Source organism: Oncorhynchus tshawytscha, linkage group LG13 (assembly GCF_018296145.1).
Source record: "Oncorhynchus tshawytscha isolate Ot180627B linkage group LG13, Otsh_v2.0, whole genome shotgun sequence".
Taxonomy (NCBI): Eukaryota; Metazoa; Chordata; class Actinopteri; order Salmoniformes; family Salmonidae; genus Oncorhynchus; species Oncorhynchus tshawytscha.
In genome coordinates, this window is record NC_056441.1 from 72,072,658 (window position 1) to 72,098,175 (window position 25,518).

The 25,518-nt window shown below is 44.0% G+C and overlaps 2 protein-coding genes across 5 annotated transcripts in view; one reads left to right on the plus strand and one right to left on the minus strand.

Annotated features, from left to right (window-relative positions):
- Window positions 1-25,518, plus strand: part of LOC112265651 (neurofibromin-like) — a 101,807-nt gene that overhangs the window by 48,207 nt on the left and 28,082 nt on the right. For both annotated transcript variants that reach the window (XM_042296312.1, XM_042296313.1), the window contains 6 exons: window positions 11,756-12,188; window positions 15,869-16,209; window positions 16,429-16,631; window positions 17,799-17,992; window positions 18,686-18,826; window positions 24,603-24,882. In XM_042296312.1, the coding sequence (XP_042152246.1) occupies window positions 11,756-12,188; window positions 15,869-16,209; window positions 16,429-16,631; window positions 17,799-17,992; window positions 18,686-18,826; window positions 24,603-24,882 (1,592 nt within the window). The remainder of the gene's footprint in view (window positions 1-11,755; window positions 12,189-15,868; window positions 16,210-16,428; window positions 16,632-17,798; window positions 17,993-18,685; window positions 18,827-24,602; window positions 24,883-25,518) is intronic.
- LOC112265650 lies at window positions 7,766-23,953 on the minus strand. 3 transcript variants are annotated; one of them, XM_024443175.2, is made up of 4 exons: window positions 23,810-23,953; window positions 10,723-10,843; window positions 9,781-9,837; window positions 7,766-9,668 (listed from the first exon to the last, which is right to left on the minus strand). In XM_024443175.2, the coding sequence occupies exon 4, from the start codon at window positions 9,654-9,656 to the stop codon at window positions 9,039-9,041; it is 618 nt and encodes a 205-aa protein (XP_024298943.1). In that variant the 5' UTR covers window positions 9,657-9,668; window positions 9,781-9,837; window positions 10,723-10,843; window positions 23,810-23,953; the 3' UTR covers window positions 7,766-9,038. The 3 variants fall into 3 exon arrangements, with proteins under 3 accessions (XP_024298943.1, XP_042152250.1, XP_024298941.1); XM_042296316.1 differs by having other exon boundaries at window positions 10,597-10,843; window positions 23,810-23,952; XM_024443173.2 differs by lacking the exon at window positions 23,810-23,953 and adding an exon at window positions 16,588-16,608 and having other exon boundaries at window positions 10,597-10,843.

Genomic DNA, 25,518 nt, shown 5'->3' on the forward strand with positions numbered 1-25,518 from the left:
GCTGTACATAGTCTATTGGTAAATAGCCCACCAATTTTCACCTACCTCATCCCCATACTGTTTTTATTTATTTACTTTTCTGCTCTTTTGCACACCAATATCTCTACCTGTACATGACCATCTGATCATTTATCACTCCAGTGTTAATCTGCAAAATTGTAACTATTCGTCTACCTCCTCATGCCTTTTGCACACATTGTATATAGACTCCCCCTTTTGTTTTCTACTGTGTTATTGACTTGTTAATTGTTTATTCCATGTGTAACTCTGTTGTCTGCTCACACTGCTATGCTTTATCTTGGCCAGGTCGCAGTTGTAAATGAGAACTTGTTCTCAACTAGCCTACCTGGTTAAATAAAGGTGAAATAAAATAAATAAAATAAAAAAAGTTAACTAGTCCAACGCAATAACGACCTGCCTCTCTCTCGTTGCACTCCACAAGGAGACTGCCTGTTACGTGAATGCTGTAAGCCAAAGTAAGTTGCTAGCTAGCATTAAACTTATCTTATAAAAAACAATCAATCATAATCACTAGTTAACTACACATGGTTGATGATATTACTTGATATTATCTAGCGTGTCCTGCGTTGCATATAATCTGACTGTGCATACAAGTATCTGACTGAGCGATGGTAGGCAGAAGCAGGCGCGTAAACATTCATTCAAACAGCACTTTCGTGCGTTTTGCCAGCAGCTCTTCGTTGTGCGTCAAGCATTGTGCTGTTTATGACTTCAAGCCTATCAACTCCCGAGATGAGGCTGGTGTGACCGAAGTGAAATGGCTAGCTAGTTAGCGCGCGCTAACTAGAGGGACGGAAGCTATACTGTTACACTGGCAATACTAAAGTGCCTGTAAGAACATCCAATAGTCAAAGGTTAATGGAATACAAATGGTATACAGGGAAATAGTCCTATAATTCCTATAATAACTACAACCTAAAACTTCTTACCTGGGAATATTGAAGACTCATGTTAAAAGGAAACACCAGCTTTCATGTTCTCATGTTCTGAGCAAGTAACTGAAACGTTAGCTTTCTTACATAGCACATATTGCACTTTTACTTTCTTCTCCAACACTTTGTTTTTGCATTATTTAAACCAAATTGAACGTGTTTCATTATTTACTTGAGGCTAAATTTATTTTATTGATGTATTATATTAAGTTAAAATAAGTGTTCATTCAGTATTGTTGTAATTGTCATTATTACAAATAAAATAAAATTGATTGGCCGATTTAATCGGTATCGGCCTTTTTTGGTCCTCCAATAATCGTTATCGGCGTTGAAAAATCATAATCGGTCGACCTCTAATTTATAAGTATTCAGACCCTTTACAGGCAGTGATTACAGCCTCAAATCTTCTTGGGTATGAAGCTACAAGCTTGGCACACCTGTATTTGGGGAGATTCTCCCATTCATCTCTGCAGATCCTCTCAAGCTCTGTCAGGTTGGATGGGGAGTGTCGATGCATAGCCTTTTTCAGGTCTCTCCAGAGATGATTGATCGAGTTCAAGTCTGAGCTCTGGCTGGGCCCACTCACGGACATTCATAGACTTGTCCCGAAGCCACTCCTGCGTTGTCTTGGCTGTGTGCTTAGGATCGTTGTACTGTTGGAAGGTGAACCTTCACCCCAGTCTGAGGTCCTGAGTTCTCTGGAGCAGGTTTTCATCAAGGATCTCTCATTGTTACTCTAACTTCCGCGACGCATATAAGGCCCTGCCCCGCCCCCCTTTCGGAAAAGCTGACCACGACTCCATTTTGTTGATCCCTGCCTACAGACAGAAACTAAAACAAGAAGCTCCCACGCTGAGGTCTGTCCAACGCTGGTCCGACCAAGCTGACTCCACACTCCAAGACTGCTTCCATCACGTGGACTGGGAGATGTTTCGTATTGCGTCAGACAACAACATTGACGAATACGCTGATACGGTGTGCGAGTTCATTAGAACGTGCGTTGAAGATGTCGTTCCCATAGCAACGATTAAAACATTCCCTAACCAGAAACCGTGGATTGATGGCAGCATTCGTGTGAAACTGAAGGCACGAACCACTGCTTTTAATCAGGGCAAGGTGTCTGGTAACATGACTGAATACAAACAGTGCAGCTATTCCCTCTGCAAGGCTATCAAACAAGCTAAGCGCCAGTACAGAGACAAAGTAGAATCTCAATTCAACGGCTCAGACACAAGAGGTATGTGGCAGGGTCTACAGTCAATCACGGACTACAGGAAGAAACCCAGCCCAGTCACGGACCAGGATGTCTTGCTCCCAGGCAGACTAAATAACTTTTTGCCCGCTTTGAGGACAATACAGTGCCACTGACACGGCCTGCAACGGAATCATGCGGTCTCTCCTTCACTGCAGCCGAAGTGAGTAAGACATTTAAACGTGTTAACCCTCGCAAGGCTGCAGGCCCAGACGGCATCCCCAGCCGCGCCCTCAGAGCATGCGCAGACCAGCTGGCCGGTGTGTTTACGGACATATTCAACCAATCCCTATACCAGTCTGCTGTTCCCACATGCTTCAAGAGGGCCACCATTGTTCCTGTTCCCAAGAAAGCTAAGGTAACTGAGCTAAACGACTACCGCCCGTAGCACTCACATCCGTCTTCATGAAGTGCTTTGAGAGACTAGTCAAGGACCATATCACCTCCACCCTACCTGACACCCTTGACCCACTCCAATTTGCTTACCGCCCAAATAGGTCCACAGACAATGCAATCTCAACCACACTGCACACTGCCCTAACCCATCTGGACAAGAGGAATACCTATGTGAGAATGCTGTTCATCGACTACAGCTCGGCATTCAACACCATAGTACCCTCCAAGCTCGTCATCAAGCTCGAGACCCTGGGTCTCGACCCCGCCCTGTGCAACTGGGTACTGGACTTCCTGACGGGCCGCCCCCAGGTGGTGAGGGTAGGCAACAACATCTCCTCCCCGCTGATCCTCAACACTGGGGCCCCACAAGGGTGCGTTCTGAGCCCCCTCCTGTACTCCCTGTTCACCCACGACTGCGTGGCCATGCACGCCTCCAACTCAATCATCAAGTTTGCGGACGACACAACAGTGGTAGGCTTGATTACCAACAACGACGAGACGGCCTACAGGGAGGAGGTGAGGGCCCTCGGAGTGTGGTGTCAGGAAAATAACCTCACACTCAACGTCAACAAAACTAAGGAGATGATTGTGGACTTCAGGAAACAGCAGAGGGAACACCCCCATCCACATCGATGGAACAGTAGTGGAGAGGGTAGCAAGTTTTAAGTTCCTCGGCATACACATCACAGACAAACTGAATTGGTCCACTCACACAGACAGCATCGTGAGGAAGGCGCAGCAGCGCCTCTTCAACCTCAGGAGGCTGAAGAAATTCGGCTTGTCACCAAAAGCACTCACAAACTTCTACAGATGCACAATCGAGAGCATCCTGGCTGGCTGTATCACCGCCTGGTATGGCAACTGCACCGCCCTCAACCGTAAGGCTCTCCAGAGGGTAGTGAGGTCTGCACAACGCATCACCGGGGGCAAACTACCTGCCCTCCAGGACACCTACACCACCCGATGCTACAGGAAGGCCATAAAGATCATCAAGGACATCAACCACCCGAGCCACTGCCTGTTCACCCCGCTGTCATCCAGAAGGCGAGGTCAGTACAGGTGCATCAAAGCTGGGACCGAGAGACTGAAAAACAGCTTCTATCTCAAGGCCATCAGACTGTTAAACAGCCACCACTAACATTGAGTGGCTACTGCCAACACACTGTCAATGACACTGACTCTACTCCAGCCACTTTAATCATGGGAATTGATGGGAAATGATGTAAATATATCACTAGCCACTTTAAACAATGCTACCTTATATAATGTTACTTACCCTACATTGTTCATCTCATATGCATACGTTGATACTGTACTCTATATCATCGACTGCATCCTTATGTAATACATGTATCACTAGCCACTTTAACTATGCCACTTGGTTTACATACTTATCTCATATGTATATACTGTACTCGATATCATCTACTGTATCTTGCCTATGCTGCTCTGTACCATCACTCATTCATATATCCTTATGTACATATTCTTTATCCCCTTACACTGTGTATAAGACAGTAGTTTTTTTTGGAATTGTTAGTTAGATTACTTGCTCGTTATTACTGCATTGTCGGAACTAGAAGCACAAGCATTTCGCTACACTCGCATTAACATCTGCTAACCATGTGTATGTGACAAATAAAATTTGATTTGATTTGATTTGTACTTTGCTCTGTTCATCTTTGCCTCGATCCTGACTAGTCTCTCATTCCCTGCCGCTGAAAAACATCCTCAAGGAATGACGCTCCCACCACCATGCTTCTCTGTCAGGATGGTTCCAGGTTACCTCCAGACTTGGCATTCTGGCTGAAGAGCTCAATCTTGGTTTCATCAGACCAGAGAATCTTGTTTCTCATGGTCTAAGATTCTTGAGGTGCCTTTTGGCAAACTCCAAGGGGGCTGTCGTGCCTTACTGAGGAGTGGCTTCCATCTGGCCACATTATCATGAAAACCTAATTGGTGAAGTTCTGCAGACATAGTTGTCCTTCTGGAATATTCTCCAATCGCCACGGAGGAACTCTGGCGCCCTTTGGGTTCTTGGTCGTCTCCTTGACCAAGGCCCTTCTCCCCCACTTGCTCAGTGTGGCCGGGCAGCCAGCTCTAGGAAGATTCTTGGTGGTTCCAAACTTCTTCTATTTAAGAATGGAGGCCTTCAATGCTGCAGAAATGTTTTGGTACCCTTCCCCAGATCTGTGCCTCATCACAATCCTGTCTCTGATCTCTATGTACAATTCCTTCGACCCTATGGCTTAGTTTTTGCTCTGACATGCACTGTCAACTGTGGGATCTTATATAGACGGGTGTGTGCTTTTCCAAATCATGTCTAATCAATTGAATTTATCACTCCAATCAAGTTGTTGAACCATCTCAAGAATGATCAAAGGACACACGATACACCTGAGCTCAATTTCCAGTGTCATCGCAAAGGGTCTGAATATTTACGTAAATAAGTTATTTCCTTTTTTAATCTTATTTTTATATATTTGCAAACATTTCTACAAATCTGTTTTTGCTTTGTCATTATGGGGTATTGTGTGTAGATTGATTAGGGAAGCATTGTATTTTATCAATTTTAGAATTAGGTTGTAACATAACATAATGTGGAAAAAGGAAATGGGTCTGAATATTTTCCAAATGCACTGTAATTTGTTTGGCGGTACTGAATGTTGTGTTTTGTGAAGTTTCTGTTGAATAAATAGTTACCGATCATTTTTCAATGATGTTGTGAAAGTAGTTGGCCACCTTATTGTCTTGCTGCTGAAGCATGTTACATGGGGAATTGTTCAGTTGTCGCTACCACTCATTCAGTTCAATTATACCATTGTGTTTGTTTGGTGTCTTTTTGCTATTGGTTTAAAACTTTCAATCGTAATAAATCAAACAAAACACAGCATGTTTCTCAGTGGTCCAAATGAAAGGTTCAAGACGTTCTGTCAAAGACGAGCGGTGGTTTGTACAGTGTTTATTTTGAGTTGAATTGTTGAACATGTCTTTCTGTGTAGATTGTGGTTGATGCTTCAGTTTTGCTCTCCTTTTTTTCACATGCCAACAATATAAAGTCCATTTTTTTTTAAATTGTGTGCTAAGGTTTATATACTGAGTGTACAAAACATTAAGGGCACCTGCTCTTTCCATCACATACAGTGCCTTCAGATAGTATTCGTACCTCTTGACTTATTCTAGATTTTGTTATGTTACAGCCATGCATTTCTAAGAGCTTTGCACACCTGGATTGTACAATATTTGCCCATTTTTATTCTTTTAAAAATTGTTTTACAATTTTGAAATGCTCTGTCAAATTGGTTGTTGATCGTTACATGACAACCATGTTCAAGTCTTGCCATAGATTTTCTAGCAGATGTAAGTTAAAACTAAGATCAGCCACTCAGGAATATTCACAGTCTTCTTGGTTAGCAACTGCAATGTAGATTTGGGCTCGTTTTAGATTATTGTCCTGCTGAGAGGTGAATTCATCTCCCAGTGGTGGAAAGCAGACTGAATCAGGTTTTCCTCTAGGATTTTGCCTGTGCTTAGCTACATTCCATTGCTTTTTTTGTCTTGAAAAACTCCTCAGTCCTTAACAATTACAAGCATACCCATAACAGGATGCAGCCACCACTGTGCTTGAAAATCTGGAGAGTGGTATTCAGTAATGTATTGGATTTGCCCCAAACATAACACTTTGTATTTAGGATAAAAAAGTGAATTGCTTTGCTTCTTTTTTTGCAGTATTACTTTAGTGGCTTGTTGCAAACAGTATGCATGTTTTTTAATATTTGTATTCTGTACAGGCTTCCTTCTTTTCACTCTGCCAATAAGGTTAATATTGTGGAGTAACTACAATGATGTTGATCCATCCTCAGTTTTTTCCTATCACATTCATTAAACTCTAACTGTTTTAAAATCACCATTGGCCTCATGGTATAATCCTTGAAAACTTTCCTTCCTCTCCGGCAACTGAGTTAGGAAGGACACCTTTATCTTTGTAGTGACTGGGTGTGTTGATACACCATCCAAAGCTTAATTAATAAACTCATTTTCAAATTTTTAACCCATGTACCAATAGGTACCCTTCTTTGAGGCATTGTAAAACCTCCCTGGTTTTTGTGGATGAATCTGTGTTTTGAAATTCACAGCTTGACTGAGGGACCGTACAGATGTGTGGGGTACAGAGATTGCCACTAATCTACTACAAACGTTTTCCCGTCTTGGTGGGGCGTTGCTGCTTTTTTTTCATTTTTGAGAGAGAAGAGAAGTCAATCGAAAATCATGTTAAACACTATTATTGCACAAGGAGTGAGTCCAGGCATCTTATAATGTGAATGGTTAAGCAAATTTTTACTCCTGAACTTATTTCAGCTTTTCATAACAAAGGGGTTGAATACTTATTGACTTAAGACATTTCAGCTTTTCACTTTCCTCACACCACTAGGGGCATGTTCTCTAGATCCTGTGGTACTTCCAGACACAAATCCCTGGAGCTGGAACTCTGCATCTGCATGGTCATTTTGACATAGTTATTGACTCGAGACATTTCAGCGTTTCATTTTTAATTAATTTGTTTTAAAAAATCTGCAAGAATATTTCCACTTTGACATAATGGGGTGTATCGTGTCGGCCAATGACAAAATATCTAAATTTAATCTATTTTAAGTTGTGGCTGTAACACAAAATGTGGGAAAAGGAGTATGAATACTTTCTAAATGCACTGTAGACTGACAAGGTGAATCCAGGTGAAAGCTAGTATCCCTTATTGCAATGTATGACTTTACCCTTGGTTCTTCATCAGGTCTTTGTTCTTCAGTACAGTTTGTGTCAACATAAAGCATCTTCAGTCAACCTAATCTAGGGCACAGATTTTGTTAATATATTAATTAAACAATAGTTTTTTTTAACTACCCAATGGGCTATTTTCCTGATAGACATCCACTTCTGTAATTTACTATATTAAAACACTTGGTCCTAATGATAATATAACCTGTTAACCTGGTGCCCAGGATATTTGTTTACAGTAATGGAATAATTTCACATCAATTTCACTGCTGTCGTTGTACTCATGCAACCCCCTGTATTTATTGCGGTCCACCGTTTCTGAAACTGTTGTCTAAACACTTGTGTTCTTACTCCATCGATTCAAAACAAGAATGCCATTCATTCACACCTGTTCACAAAACCTCCATTTATTTGGGTTGTGGCATTTAAACAAATATTGTATTTTTACAGAAAAGAGAAAAGAAGTTAGCCTTAGTAGAGAGGAGTGGAAACAAATGAGTTAGGTGTTCTGTGACTGCTCGACTGACACGTGAAGGTTGAGGGGAAGACTTATTAATGTAACAAGTAGGCTTGGCAGGCCCAATGCTATCTCTGTGCCCAGCCACCGATGGCAACAAGATGTTCAAAGTTTACCCTTGGTATAGTATTTGTGCATGGAATCACTTCAGATAAAGGAAAGGAAGTTCACATCAAGTTGGTGGAAAGTAATCATTTTAACTGAACTCACATCTGACCAGCAAGCATGTTGGCATATTTGAGTGTGTTTTATTATTATATTTTTTTAATACAGGTAGATAGGACAGTTTAGATTGGACAACATATATTATACAATGTTTGACATTTAATGTCTTGGGGAGAAGCCACCACATTCAGTTATATATATGGTAGACAATGTTTGAGTGCTTGTTTGCTGAGAAGGAATCTTTTAGCCTACAGTGTCAATAGAGATGGGGGGGGGGCTTCCATTCTATTACATATTGGAGTTGAGTTTCTATCATTTCAATCTTCAACAAAATATACTTTCTACGTAAGCTTAATACCTTTTTGTTACACTTTGTTACACCTCTGCCATTAAGGGAAGTTGGCATAGTGTACTGCTAATATGATTGAATTTGGCAGTTAAGAGCTTTGGGCCAGTAACCGAAAGGTCACTGTTTTTAATTTGTCAATATGCCCTTGAGCAAGGTAATTTACCCTAGTTGCTCCTGTAAGTCACTCTGGATAAGAGCGTCTGCTAAATGACTCAAATGTAAAATATAAGTGACCCCCCCCCCCCGTACAAAGATCCTGAACCTTCGTAGTAAGCTGTAAGCTTAATTAACTTGGGCAGTTGGCAGTAGTGTGCTGTTCGTAGCACATTATTTCAAATTAATGTCTTGCTGCTCCCAACAGCCTATTCAAATGTTCTCTATAGAAATAAATTTGAGACAAAATCATTCCAAATCAGATTAATGCAGTTTACAAAGCAAATATGTAAAAGCTCCTAAAATTGATTACATATAGCTCGAGTACTTATTAAAAAAATAACAAATACTCTTTGTTTTGACTTGAGGCACAAGACTGGAGCTGATCTGGCCTGTTGATATCTATGCCTGAGTGAAGTTCAGCTCTGAGCCAGGCCATGGCTCTCTGAGGCTGGAGAGGGAGTGCATGCAATGCTCTACTCACACCACTAGGGGCATGTTCTCTAGATCCTGGGGGATTTCCAGACACAAATCCCTGGAGCTGGAACTCTGCATCTGCATGGCTATTTCGCCAGTTGTTCTCGCATCCCCTGTTTGGCATCTGACCCCTTCTGCCTGCTCCTCCTCCCTTTCCTCCTCCTCTTCTTCCCCCTGCTCTTCATCCTCTTCTCCATCCAAACGGACCTCCTCCAACATGACACTGGTATCACAGGGCCCCACTATGCCCCCCTCAGAGTGCTCTGTGTCCCAGTAGCCCGCGCCACTCACCAGGTCCACGTTACTGCGGGCGGGGCGAGGGGCACGGGCTTGGCGCCTAAGACTGCACACCTGGGAGGCCAGGACCACAGTAGAGACGAGCAGAAACAGGACCAGGCCCCCGGCGCAGGTCACCACTATGAAGCCCAACTGGGGCTTGATGAGGCAGCCCGTGGTGGCCTTTGTGGGAGAGCTGGAGGTGTCATTTTCCTCTTGGGTAATTGAGGTTATGTCAGTTGGATATATGGCATTAGTGGTCTGAGGCTGAGTAATGCTGGTGTGTGAAGCTTGTCCAATCAGAAGGAAGAAGAGAAGATGGAGAGACATTCTGGAGCCTTCCATTCTTCAGTTTCTCTGAAATGGTAGGATAGGAAGAGAATAGCTTTTGTTGTTCATGCCAGTTAACAGTCTCTGTATTGTAACGGTTTGTTAATGTTTGAATATAATTCTAGAAATGGTTAGTTACATTTGCTTGGAGTCCGCAGAGTTATTGCAGGGTGCCGTTTTCTTTTTTTCTTTTGTTCTGTAAAAAAGAGGAGAATATCTTCTTTCTAATAACTTTATTTCTCAACTCCTAATATTGAGCAAATTACACTCATTGGAGCTCATTACACTCACTGGAGTCTATGACATAGGCTTTGAAAAAGCACCCGTGAGTACCAGTCGTAGCTGCTGGTAGGCTTTCTTGACTTGGACATTTTTGCCAACACATGGCTAACTTTTGTTTAACCAGATAAGCAGCTGCTATTAGTGAAAATGTGTTTGGAGTTACCTTTCTAGCAATAGGCTATGTTATAGTTTACACTTTCTCTTCCAATTATAATGTGGGGAGGTAAAAAATAATGGAAAACTGTCTCGCAAATCTATTCATTTCTAAAAAGATTACTTCTCCCTGCCATTATCATTAACCTGCTAAAACAAGATGTGATTTATTAAAAAAATATCTAACTAGCCCAGTTAAGTCTATCACTCACTGTCACAGTACAGTTTACTCAAAATGAAGTAATCAATGTGTTACTGAAGTAGATCAATACACTTTGTTTACCATAAATAATAACTTCTAGCAAGTTAGTTCTATGCAATACCTTTCAGGAAGGTGATGCATACAATACATTTCAGAATAAGCTAGACCTCTTTTAGTAAACATTTTTACAAATCATGGTTTTGTCGTTTTCATTGCGATGTCCACTAAAATAAACTGAATCTTATCACAAAAACACATTATTTGGTCATTCCTTTTTTTTATACAATGTATGTTGGAGATTGTATGGGCATCTCTTACCTGGGCAAGGGCACAGCCTTAGAGCGCTTGTGTGTGAGAGAAAGAGCAAGAGTGACAAGGTTAACTGGACTAGGAAGATGTCAGTATAAGGAGCGGTCTGTCGTGTGTGTTTGTCAGAGGAAGCACCTGCTACGACCCAGCCTCTTGAGATGCACACACTTCCTATCCCCCCTCGGGTCTTTTTCTGACTTAGTTATTTCTAGGCTCCTTGGACCTCCACCGCTACAGCATACAGATGTCTCATATGCTGCAAGAGGAAAGAGACAGAGAAGGGTGTATTTAAAGTAGTTTAGGCCTACAATTCAGTCTGAGACTGCCAGCTACCAGTAAATGACATGTATAATAATGGTTATGCTGAGACCAAGATCTCTATTTCAGTCGAGCCTGTAACAAAAAAGAACATTGTGTATGAAGTGCTTTCAGAATGGGATGAATTTATATTCTTACCTGTATGACTCCACCGTCAGACTGTTCTATCTAAATTAAAGAGACCAGAAAATACCTGTGTCTTTTTGGATGTATTTAACCGGTAAAGGTCTTTCTTTTTAGAGGTTGACCTGGCTGGCAGAGAAGTGCACTTTCTACCTCCTCTTCCATCAGACCTATCCTCAACTTCTAACCACCTCCTCTTCCATCAGACCTATCCTCAACCTCTAACACCTCCCCTTCCATCAGACCTATCCTCAACATCTACCACCACCTCTTCCATCAGACCTATCCTCAACATCTACCACCTCCCCTTCCATCAGACCTATCCTCAACATCTACCACCACCTCTTCCATCAGACCTATCCTCAACATCTACCACCACCTCTTCCATCAGACCTATCCTCAACATCTACCACCACCTCTTCCATCAGACCTATCCTCAACATCTACCACCTCCTCTTCCATCAGACCTATCCTCAACTTCTAACCACCTCCTCTTCCATCAGACCTATACTCAACTTCTAACCACCACCTCTTCCATCAGACCTATCCTCAACCTCTACCACCTCCTCTTCCATCAGACCTATCCTCAACCTCTACCACCTCCTCTTCCATCAGACCTATCCTCAACCTCTACCACCTCCTCTTCCATCAGACCTATCCTCAACATCTACCACCTCCTCTTCCATCAGACCTATCCTCAACTTCTCTTTTCCTTCTCTTCCCGCAGGTTTAAGACAGGCCAGATCAACGGAGATCTTCTAATCTACCATGTGCTGCTTACCCTGAAGCCTTACTATGCCAAGCCCTACGATATCATAGTGGACCTGACCCACGTGGGTCCCAGCAACCGCTTCAAGACAGACTTCTTGTCCAAGTGGTTTGTGGTGTTCCCGGGCTTCGCATACAAGAACGTGACGGCGGTCTACGTGTACAACTGCAACACATGGGTGAGGGAGTACACCAAATACCATGAGAGGCTGCTGACAGGCCTGAAGGGCAGCAAGCGGGTGCAGTTCATCGACTCGCCAGCACGGTTGGCGGAGCACGTAGAGGCAGAGCAGCAGAAACTCCCAGCGGCCACGCTGGCCCTGGAAGAGGACCTCAAGGTGTTCCACAACGCCCTCAAACTGGCCCACAAGGACACCAAGGTCTCCATCAAGGTCAGTAGCACAGTGGTCCTTGTGTAACCCTAACTTTCAAACTGGCCTATAAGGACAACTGGGTAGTATGAAGGGCACGTGGGAACAGGGAGAATTGTTTACTCAAAGGTCCAATGGAGCTGTTTATTTTAATCTCTATCAAATCATTTCTGGGTAATAATTAAGTACCTTACTGTGATTGTTTTGAACTAAAAGGGTCAAAAAGGGCCCCCCGAGTGGCACAGCGGTCTAAGGCACTGCATGGCAGTGCTTGAAGCGTCACTACACAGCCAGCTGTGACTGGGAAACCCATGAGGCGGCGCACAATTGGCCCATTGTCGTCCGGGTTAGGGGAGGGTTTGGCCGACCAGGATGTCCTTGTCCCATCACGCTCTAGCGACTCCTTGTGGCGGGCTAACCACCTGTAAGCTGACTTCGGTCTCCAGTTGTACTGTGTTTCCTCTGACACATTGGTGAGGCTGGCTTCCGGGTTAAGCAAGCAGTGTGTCAAGAAGAAGAGCAGCTTGATAGGGTCGTGTTTCAGAGGACGCATGGCTCTCGACCTTCGATTCTCCCGAGTCCTAAGTTGCAGGGATGGGACAAGACTGTAACTACCAATTGGATACCACAAAATTGGGAAGAAAAGGGGTAAAAGTTTAAAAATAAACATACATACACTGCTCAAAAAAATAAAGGGAACACTTAAACAACACAATGTAACTCCAAGTCAATCACACTTCTGTGAAATCAAACTGTCCACTTAGGAAGCAACACTGATTGACAATACATTTCACATGCTGTTGTGCAAATGGAATAGACAACAGGTGGAAATATAGGCAATTAGCAAGACACCCCCAATAAAGGAGTGTTTCTGCAGGTGGTGACCACAGACCACTTCTCAGTTCCTATGCTTCCTGGCTGATGTTTTGGTCACTTTTTGTATGCTGGCGGTGTTTTCACTCTAGTGGTAGCATGAGGCGGAGTCTACAACCCACACAAGTGGCTCAGGTAGTGCAGCTCATCCAGGATGGCACATCAATGCGAGCTGTGGCAAGAAGGTTTGCTGTGTCTTTCAACGTAGTGTCCAGAGCATGGAGGCGCTACCAGGAGACGTGGAGGAGGCCGTAGAAGGGCAACAACCCAGCAGCAGGACCGCTACCTCCGCCTTTGTGCAAGGAGGAGCAGGAGGAGCACTGCCAGAGCCCTGCAAAATGACCTCCAGCAGGCCACAAATGTGCATGTGTCTGCTCAAACGGTCAGAAACAGACTCCATGAGGGTGGTATGGGGGCCCAACGTCCACAGGTGGGGGTTGTGCTTACAGCCCAACACCGTGCAGGACGTTTGGCATTTGCCAGAGAACACCAAGATTGGCAAATTCGCCACTGGCGCCCTGTGCTCTTCACAGATGAAAGCAGGTTCACACTGACAGACGTGACAGAGTCTGGAGATGCCGTGGAGAACGTTCTGCTGCCTGCAACATCCTCCAGCATGACCGGTTTGGCGGTGGGTCAGTCATGGTGTGGGGTGGCATTTCTTTGGGGGGCGGCACAGCCCTCCATGTACTCGCCAGAGGTAGCCTGACTGCCATTAGGTACCGAGATGAGATCCTCAAACCCCTTGTGAGACCGTATACTGGTGCGGTTGGCCCTGGGTTCCTCCTAATGCAAGACAATGCTAGACCTCATGTGGCTGGAGTGTGTCAGCAGTTCCTGCAAGAGGAAGGCATTGATGCTATGGACTGGACTGGCCCGCCCGTTCCCCAGACCTGAATCCAATTGAGCACATCTGGGACATCATGTCTTGCTCCATCCACCAACACCACGTTGCACCACAGACTGTCCAGGAATTGGCGGATGCTTTAGTCCAGGTCTGGGAGGAGATCCCTCAGGAGACCATCCGCCACCTCATCAGGAGCATGCCCAGGCGTTGTAGGGAGGTCATACAGGCACGTGGAGGCCACACACACTACTGAGCCTCATTTGGACTTGTTTTAAGGACATTACATCAAAGTTGGATCAGCCTTAGTGTGGTTTTCCACTTTAATTTTGAGTGTGACTCCAAATCCAGACCTCCATGGGTTGATAAATTTGATTTCCATTGATAATTTTTGTGTGATTTTGTTGTCAGCACATTCAACTATGTCAAGAAAAAAGTATTTAATAAGAATATTTAATTAATTCAGATCTAGGATGTGTTATTTTAGTGTTCCCTTTATTTTTTTGAGCAGTGTATATTGTCAAAAAAAGTTCTTAGCAAAGGGCAAGTTCTCAGCATTCATTTTGATAGAACTGTCTGGGAGTGGTCCAAGTGGGCAGGGGAAAACAACTGAAATTATTGTTGGTCTATTAACTCATTTACAGCATGGAAAGGTCACATCTCTGTCGCACCAAAACAGGCTGAAATTTCAGGTAGTCTTTTCAAACAGCTCTTACATTCAAAGGGCTTCATCATTTTCACAATTTTACAGTGTTATTCCAACCTCAGTGTAGAAATATACATATTTATATAAACTCAGCAAAAAAAAGAAACAGCCCTTTTTCAGGACCTGGTCTTTCAAAGATCATTTTGTAAAAATCCAAATAACTTCACAGATCTTTATTGTAAAGAGTTTAAACACTGTTTCCCATGCTTGTTCAGTGAACCATAAACAATTCATTAACATGCACCTGTGGAACGGTCGTTAAGACATTAACAAGTTACAGACGGTAGGCAATTAAGGTCAGTTATGAAAACTTAGGACGCTAAAGAGGCCTTTCTACTGACACCAAAAGAAAGATGCCCAGGGTCCCTGCTCATCTGCGTGAACGTGCCTTAGGCATGCTGCAAGGAGGTGGAGGGTCCGTCATGGTCTGGGGCGGTGTGTCACAGCATCAACGGACTGAGCTTGTTGTCATTGCAGGCAATCTCAACGCTGTGCGCTAGAGGGAAGACATCCTCCTCCCTCATGTGGTACCCTTCCTGCAGGCTCATACTAACATGATCTTCCAGCATGACAATGCCAACAGCCATACTGCTCATTCTGTGCGTGATTTCCTGCAAGACAGGAATGTCAGTGTTCTGCCATGGCCATCGAAGAGCCCGGATCTCAATCCCACTGAGCACGTCTGGGACCTGTTGGATTGGAGGATAAGGTCTTGGGCCATTCCCCCCAGAAATGTCCGGGAACTTGCAGGTGCTTTGGTGGAAGAGTGGGGTAACATCTCACAGCAAGAACTGGCAAATCTGGTGCAGTCCATGATGATGAGGAGATGCAATGCAGTATTTAGTATCTGGTGTGGCCACCAGCTGCATTTACTGTTACTTTTGATTTTGACCCCCCCCCCATTTGTTCAGGGACACATTATTCCATTTCTGTTAGTCACATGTCTGTGGAACTTGTTCAGTTTACGTCTCAGTTGTTGAATCTTATGATCATACAAATATTTACACGTGTTAAGTTTGCTGAAAACAAACGCAGTTGACAGTGAGAGGTTGTTTCTTTTTTTGCTGAGTTTATATATAACACAGGAAAATAAAATTTTTTACTTCTCTGGGCCTCAATCAATTTATATAGATTAGTTTGTTGCCGAAGGGAAAGTAGAAGGTTGAATTGATTGGCTGTTGAGTCCTGCTTTGTGTAGCAACATGAGACAACTGGTCTGTGTTGTCATTGTTGACATGTACACACTTATCTCAACAACAACCCTCCCTATTATCCCAGGTGGGCTCCACGGCCGTCCAGGTGACATCAGCAGAGCGTACCCGTGTCCTGGGTCAGTCGGTGTTCCTCAATGATGTGTACTATGCCTCTGAAATCGAGGAGATCTGCCTGGTGGACGAGACCCAGTTCACCCTGACCATGGCCAACCAGGGCACACCCCTCACCTTCATGCACCAGGAGTGTGATGCCATCGTCCAGTCCATCATCCACATCAGGACGCGCTGGGAGCTCTCACAGCCAGACTCCATCCCCCAGCACACCAAGATCAGGCCCAAAGATGTGCCGGGTACCCTGCTGAACCTCGCCCTGCTCAACCTGGGAAGCTCCGACCCCAGCCTCAGGTCAGACATTCAACATGGCTAAACACCCTAGCTTCTAGTGGATTCTGGGAAATGTAGTCCCATTGATATCTCGGGGGGGAGGGGTCAATCAGAGCAGGTCTTGGTGTAGCGTGATCTCTTAAATATGAACAGTAGCTAAATACAACAATTGATTTACAACTTCTTCAACCAACTTCCTGATTGGAAATGGAATATAATAGCTAACTGTCCCCTCTACAGGTCTGCAGCCTACAACCTGCTGTGTGCCTTAACCTGCACCTTCAACCTGAAGATCGAGGGCCAGCTGCTGGAGACCTCAGGCCTGTGTATCCCTGCCAACAACACTCTCTTTATAGTCTCCATCAGCAAGACGCTAGCCGCCAACGAACCACACCTCACCCTGGAGTTCCTGGAGGAGTGCATCTCCGGCTTCAGCAAGTCTAGTGAGTCTAGAACACAAATGCACAGAAACACACAAACTCACAAATGCATTGAGTGAAATTCATTCCCAGAAGATGCCCTCTTACTCTTTCTCACTTTTCTCAGTCACACACACTCACCCACTTTCTCTTTTATAGACTGAAACTCTGACTTTCTCTCAACACACAAATGCATTTGTGGGGGAACTGTTTGATTGCCTTATCCGTCAGTGTGCATTGAGCCATGGCTCTGGAGCTTTCAGTGTGGGTGTCATTCATCCACACTCCAGCCTCTGTTCCTCAACACTGTAGCAACAACAGAGGAGCTGGTTATCCAACCTCTGTTCCTCAATACTGTAGCAACAACAGAGGAGCTGGTTATCCAACCTCTGTTCCTCAACACTGTAGCAACAACAGAGGAGCTGGTTATCCAACCTCTGTTCCTCAATACTGTAGCAACAACAGAGGAGCTGGTTATCCAACCTCTGTTCCTCAACACTGTAGCAACAACAGAGGAGCTGGTTATCCAACCTCTGTTCCTCAATACTGTAGCAACAACAGAGGAGCTGGTTATCCAACCTCTGTTCCTCAACACTGTAGCAACAACAGAGGAGCTGGTTATCCAACCTCTGTTCCTCAATACTGTAGCAACAACAGAGGAGCTGGTGTTATCCAACCTCTGTTCCTCAATACTGTAGCAACAACAAAGGAGCTGGTGTTATCCAACCTCTGTTCCTCAATACTGTAGCAACAACAGAGGAGCTGGTGTTATCCAACCTCTGTTCCTCAATACTGTAGCAACAACAGAGGAGCTGGTGTTATCCAACCTCTGTTCCTCAATACTGTAGCAACAACAGAGGAGCTGGTGTTATCCAACCTCTGTTCCTCAATACTGTAGCAACAACAGAGGAGCTGGTTATCCAACCTCTGTTCCTCAATACTGTAGCAACAACAGAGGAGCTGGTGTTATCCAACCTCTGTTCCTCAATACTGTAGCAACAACAGAGGAGCTGGTTATCCAACCTCTGTTCCTCAATACTGTAGCAACAACAGAGGAGCTGGTGTTATCCAACCTCTGTTCCTCAATACTGTAGCAACAACAGAGGAGCTGGTGTTATCCAACCTCTGTTCCTCAATACTGTAGCAACAACAGAGGAGCTGGTGTTATCCAACCTCTGATTCTGTGTTTAGGTATAGAGCTGAAGCACCTGTGTCTAGAGTACATGACCCCCTGGCTGCTCAACCTGGTGAGGTTCTGTAAGCACAATGACGACGCCAAGCGCCAGCGTGTCAGCGCCATCTTGGATAAGCTCATCACCATGACCATCAACGAGAAGCAAATGTACCCCTCTATACAGGCCAAGATCTGGGGCAGCCTCGGCCAGGTGAGTCACCACACACACACTCGCTCTCAAACTCTCACGTATGCATACACACCAGTTGTTTGACACTTAGTTACCTTTTAGTCAAACATTCTTATCTTAGAGGGCACATGTTTGCTTAATGTACTGTTAAATGTCTCCAAGACCAATAAAAACTGCCCATAAAAACTGTTGGCTTTCTCATAAATGTAGGCTGACAGAGATGGGAGGCAGTCAGGTAGAAGATAGGGTGGAACCTTTTGCATTTTTATAGGCACAGGAAATGGTTTATGAATCCAACATGCTGAATCATAGCCAGTGTTTGTCAATATAAACATTTTATAGATTTTTTTTATTGAAGGTATCGAAATGACAACTCTGGGGTTGGAAGTGTTCTTCCTAAATATCATTATCTACGTTCTAAAAGTTTTGTTGCTTGTCTCAGATGACTGCAATATAGGCATCTGAATATAGCTATAGCTAAAACAAACAACGTGTTCTGAACTCATGGTACAGTATCTTTCACACTCAACCCATTTCAAAAAATATTTTTGGGGTGGTGAGCAAGTGAGCACTGTGGGGAGAAAGGCAGTTCCTTGTGTCTGATTTTGGTGACCTGTCAACTCTACATAATGTATTTATTTCTCAACAGTCCCTAATGTTTAGCCCCACTGAATGCAACTTAAATTGTATGCGACCTGTGACCTCTGCCCTCAGATAACGGACCTGCTGGACGTGGTGTTGGACAGCTTCATCAAGACCAGCGCTACAGGAGGCCTGGGCTCCATCAAGGCGGAGGTCATGGCTGACACGGCTGTGGCTCTGGCCTCAGGGAACGTCAAACTGGTCTCCAGCAAGGTGGGTATCGACACTTTTAGCTAGTTTATGAGGCTAATACATGCTAACTGGGCCAACAGTTTTCAATGGAAAAATGGCTAAACACTCTGTGTCAGTCTCATGTTAATAATGACAGGGTAACATGGATAGGCTAGCGCTATTGCACTGGGAACACTACTCTGTGTCAGTCTCATGTTAATAATGACAGGGTAACATGGATAGGCTAGCGTTATCGCACTGGGAACACTCCTCTGTGTCAGTCTCATGTTAATAATGACAGGTTAACATGGATAGGCTAGCGTTATCGCACTGGGAACACTCCTCTGTGTCAGTCTCATGTTAATAATGACAGGTTAACATGGATAGGCTAGCGTTATCGCACTGGGAACACTCTGTATCAGTCTCATGTTAATAATGACAGGGTAACATGGATAGGCTAGCGTTATCGCACTGGGAACACTACTCTGTGTCAGTCTCATGTTAATAATGACAGGGTAACATGGATAGGCTAGCGTTATTGCACTGGGAACACTCCTCTGTATCAGTCTCATGTTAATAATGACAGGTTAACATGGATAGGCTAGCGCTATTGCACTGGGAACACTCTGTATCAGTCTCATGTTAATAATGACAGGGTAACATGGATAGGCTAGCGTTATCGCACTGGGAACACTACTCTGTGTCAGTCTCATGTTAATAATGACAGGTTAACATGGATAGGCTAGCGTTATCGCACTGGGAACACTCTGTATCAGTCTCATGTTAATAATGACAGGTTAACATGGATAGGCTAGCGTTATCGCACTGGGAACACTCTGTATCAGTCTCATGTTAATAATGACAGGGTAACATGGATAGGCTAGCGTTATCGCACTGGGAACACTCTGTATCAGTCTCATGTTAATAATGACAGGGTAACATGGATAGGCTAGCGCTATTGCACTGGGAACACTACTCTGTGTCAGTCTCATGTTAATAATGACAGGGTAACATGGATAGGCTAGCGTTATCGCACTGGGAACACTCTGTATCAGTCTCATGTTAATAATGACAGGGTAACATGGATAGGCTAGCGCTATTGCACTGGGAACACTCTGTATCAGTCTCATGTTAATAATGACAGGTTAACATGGATAGGCTAGCGTTATCGCACTGGGAACACTCTGTATCAGTCTCATGTTAATAATGACAGGGTAACATGGATAGGCTATCGTTATCGCACTGGGAACACTCTGTGTCAGTCTCATGTTAATAATGACAGGTTAACATGGATAGGCTAGCGTTATCGCACTGGGAACACTACTCTGTGTCAGTCTCATGTTAATAATGACAGGGTAACATGGATAGGCTAGCGCTATTGCACTGGGAACACTCTGTATCAGTCTCATGTTAATAATGACAGGTTAACATGGATAGGCTAGCGTTATCGCACTGGGAACACTACTCTGTGTCAGTCTCATGTTAATAATGACAGGTTAACATGGATAGGCTAGCGCTATTGCACTGGGAACACTCCTCTGTGTCAGTCTCATGTTAATAATGACAGGGTAACATGGATAGGCTAGCGCTATTGCACTGGGAACACTACTCTGTATCAGTCTCATGTTAATAATGACAGGGTAACATGGATAGGCTAGCGTTATTGCACTGGGAACACTACTCTGTATCAGTCTCATGTTAATAATGACAGGGTAACATGGATAGGCTAGCGCTATTGCACTGGGAACACTCTGTATCAGTCTCATGTTAATAATGACAGGGTAACATGGATAGGCTAGCGCTATTGCACTGGGAACACTCTGTATCAGTCTCATGTTAATAATGACAGGGTAACATGGATAGGCTAGCGCTATTGCACTGGGAACACTCCTCTGTATCAGTCTCATGTTAATAATGACAGGTTAACATGGATAGGCTAGCGTTATCGCACTGGGAACACTCTGTATCAGTCTCATGTTAATAATGACAGGGTAACATGGATAGGCTAGCGTTATCGCACTGGGAACACTACTCTGTGTCAGTCTCATGTTAATAATGACAGGTTAACATGGATAGGCTAGCATTCCTGCACTGGGAACACTCCTCTGTGTCAGTCTCATGTTAATAATGACAGGGTAACATGGATAGGCTAGCGTTATTGCACTGGGAACACTCTGTATCAGTCTCATGTTAATAATGACAGGGTAACATGGATAGGCTAGCGTTATCGCACTGGGAACACTACTCTGTGTCAGTCTCATGTTAATAATGACAGGTTAACATGGATAGGCTAGCATTCCTGCACTGGGAACACTCCTCTGTGTCAGTCTCATGTTAATAATGACAGGTTAACATGGATAGGCTAGCGTTATCGCACTGGGAACACTACTCTGTGTCAGTCTCATGTTAATAATGACAGGGTAACATGGATAGGCTAGCGTTATCGCACTGGGAACACTACTCTGTGTCAGTCTCATGTTAATAATGACAGGTTAACATGGATAGGCTAGCGTTATCGCACTGGGAACACTCCTCTGTATCAGTCTCATGTTAATAATGACAGGTTAACATGGATAGGCTAGCGTTATCGCACTGGGAACACTCCTCTGTGTCAGTCTCATGTTAATAATGACAGGGTAACATGGATAGGCTAGCATTCCTGCACTGGGAACACTCCTCTGTGTCAGTCTCATGTTAATAATGACAGGTTAACATGGATAGGCTAGCGTTATCGCACTGGGAACACTCCTCTGTATCAGTCTCATGTTAATAATGACAGGTTAACATGGATAGGCTAGCGTTATCGCACTGGGAACACTCCTCTGTGTCAGTCTCATGTTAATAATGACAGGTTAACATGGATAGGCTAGCGTTATCGCACTGGGAACACTCCTCTGTGTCAGTCTCATGTTAATAATGACAGGTTAACATGGATAGGCTAGCGTTATCGCACTGAGAACACTACTCTGTATCAGTCTCATGTTAATAATGACAGGGTAACATGGATAGGCTAGCGCTATTGCACTGGGAACACTACTCTGTATCAGTCTCATGTTAATAATGACAGGTTAACATGGATAGGCTAGCGTTATCGCACTGGGAACACTACTCTGTATCAGTCTCATGTTAATAATGACAGGGTAACATGGATAGGCTAGCGTTATCGCACTGGGAACACTACTCTGTATCAGTCTCATGTTAATAATGACAGGTTAACATGGATAGGCTAGCGTTATCGCACTGGGAACACTACTCTGTATCAGTCTCATGTTAATAATGACAGGGTAACATGGATAGGCTAGCGTTATCGCACTGGGAACACTACTCTGTATCAGTCATGTTAATAATGACAGGGTAACATGGATAGGCTAGCGTTATCGCACTGGGAACACTACTCTGTATCAGTCTCATGTTAATAATGACAGGGTAACATGGATAGGCTAGCGTTATTGCACTGGGAACACTCTGTATCAGTCTCATGTTAATAATGACAGGTTAACATGGATAGGCTAGCGCTATTGCACTGGGAACACTCTGTATCAGTCTCATGTTAATAATGACAGGGTAACATGGATAGGCTAGCGCTATTGCACTGGGAACACTACTCTGTATCAGTCTCATGTTAATAATGACAGGTTAACATGGATAGGCTAGCGTTATCGCACTGGGAACACTACTCTGTATCAGTCTCATGTTAATAATGACAGGGTAACATGGATAGGCTAGCGTTATCGCACTGGGAACACTACTCTGTATCAGTCTCATGTTAATAATGACAGGTTAACATGGATAGGCTAGCGTTATCGCACTGGGAACACTACTCTGTATCAGTCTCATGTTAATAATGACAGGGTAACATGGATAGGCTAGCGTTATCGCACTGGGAACACTACTCTGTATCAGTCTCATGTTAATAATGACAGGGTAACATGGATAGGCTAGCGTTATCGCACTGGGAACACTACTCTGTATCAGTCTCATGTTAATAATGACAGGGTAACATGGATAGGCTAGCGTTATCGCACTGGGAACACTACTCTGTATCAGTCTCATGTTAATAATGACAGGGTAACATGGATAGGCTAGCGTTATTGCACTGGGAACACTCTGTATCAGTCTCATGTTAATAATGACAGGGTAACATGGATAGGCTAGCGTTATTGCACTGGGAACACTCTGTATCAGTCTCATGTTAATAATGACAGGGTAACATGGATAGGCTAGCGTTATCGCACTGGGAACACTACTCTGTATCAGTCTCATGTTAATAATGACAGGGTAACATGGATAGGCTAGCGTTATTGCACTGGGAACACTCTGTATCAGTCTCATGTTAATAATGACAGGTTAACATGGATAGGCTAGCGCTATTGCACTGGGAACACTCTGTGTCAGTCTCATGTTAATAATGACAGGGTAACATGGATAGGCTAGCGTTATCGCACTGGGAACACTCCTCTGTGTCAGTCTCATGTTAATAATGACAGGTTAACATGGATAGGCTAGCGCTATTGCACTGGGAACACTACTCTGTGTCAGTCTCATGTTAATAATGACAGGTTAACATGGATAGGCTAGCGCTATTGCACTGGGAACACTACTCTGTGTCAGTCTCATGTTAATAATGACAGGGTAACATGGATAGGCTAGCGTTATCGCACTGGGAACACTACTCTGTGTCAGTCTCATGCTAACACAGCAAGTACTCCCCCGTGTCAAGCCCTGTATCCAAACATGGATGACGTCCTTGTCCTCAATGAACCCTCTGGTCGGAGGCCACTTTCCTCTCAAAAACATCACAATGTCACTAACTCAAAGTAAACTTTAGTAAAAAACTGTTAGAATATTAATCACGGCCTAACAGTCCCAAGAGAGATTTTCTAAATCATCATTTTGGATTAAGCAAAGAAATATTCCTGTGTTATCAATATTATTATTCAGACAGTTTTAGTTTGTCCCAGACAACATGTATTCATCTAAAATGTCCTCCAAAAAACATTTACATTTAAATGGATTAATACTTACCAGTTTAGTTGCGACTTCTCTCCACTTACATAATCCAAACTGACCGAATCATCAACTCAATGTCCATCTGTGAGCTGTTTATCCCAATTGTCCCTCTTACTGAGATAGAAACACACAAACCCTCAGAGCCCAGGCAGACAATAGTAAGCCAGGCCCTCGCTCCTATTAAGGCAGACACTGTAAAGCATGGCAGTGAATGGTGATCATTGTGAAGATGTTTTGCTAAGGAACAGTAAACACAGTGCTCTTTTAGTTGAAGTATCACAGCACCCATCTTAGTCATTTACATCTATTTAAGTGACTAATCAATGACTTTAAGCTTCACATTTGATTTGTAATTTGTAGGGTTTGTGTGTTCTGATATAGTAGTCTTAATGTACACGTGATCCATCAGGGTGGGCATTGTTTGGTTGGCATGTTCCAGCCCAGCCACTACTGATGTCATGACAAGCCAGCTATTGGGGACAAAGGGTAGTTTGTCTAGTCCCTTTGGCCTATTTGTCACCCGAGGCTTGGGCCAGTGATGTTTGACTTACCATCTAATCCCTGCCATCTTCTCTCTGCCTCCTATTATGCTAACATCCAAAAATACATCTGAAGTTTGCTTAGGGATACTGATCGCTTTTAAAATAAAATAACCCAAACAGATGGTGCCCTTGGCAGATATTCTGTTGATGTTAACATCATCAGTCAGCATAAAGTTGTCTTTAACACCAAGTATATGGTGTCATATCACTGACAACCTTTTCAATACCTCATAATGATTGGTTATCTCCACACACCATCTGACCAGGTGATTGGTCGGATGTGTAAGATCATCGATAAGACGTGCCTGTCTCCCACGCCCACCCTGGAGCAGCACCTGATGTGGGATGACATTGCCATCCTGGCCCGTTACATGCTGATGTTGTCCTTCAACAACTCTCTGGACGTGGCCACTCACCTGCCCTACCTGTTCCACGTGGTCACTCTGCTGGTGGCCACCGGCCCCCTGTCCCTCCGCGCCTCCACACACGGCCTGGTCATCAACATAATCCACTCTCTCTGCACCTGCTCCCAGCTCAACTTCAGAGGTGAGGAAGGACACCGTATCTACCCTGCAGGCTATATACCATCTGTAGTTAAATGCCCTTCCCTGATCATTAATGTGAGGAAGGACACCGTATCTACCCTGCAGGCTATATACCATCTGTAGGTAAATGCCTTCCCTGATCATTAATGTGAGGAAGGACACCGTATCTACCCTGCAGGCTATATACCATCTGTAGTTAAATGCCCTTCCCTGATCATTAATGTGAGGAAGGACACCGTATCTACCCTGCAGGCTATATACCATCTGTAGTTAAATGCCCTTCCCTGATCATTAATGTGAGGAAGGACACCGTATCTACCCTGCAGGATATATACCATCTGTAGGTAAATGCCCTTCCCTGATCATTAATGTGAGGAAGGACACTGTATCTACCCTGCAGGCTATATACCATCTGTAGTTAAATGCCCTTCCCTGATCATTAATGTGAGGAAGGACACCGTATCTACCCTGCAGGCTATATACCATCTGTAGGTAAATGCCCTTCCCTGATCATTAATGTGAGGAAGGACACCGTATCTACCCTGCAGGCTATATACCATCTGTAGTTAAATGCCCTTCCCTGATCATTAATGTGAGGAAGGACACCGTATCTACCCTGCAGGCTATATACCATCTG

Excerpts from the sequence above, each read along its gene's own strand:
- LOC112265650 (XM_024443175.2), bottom strand. The coding sequence starts at position 9,656 with ATGGAAGGCTCCAGAATGTCTCTCCATCTTCTCTTCTTCCTTCTGATT.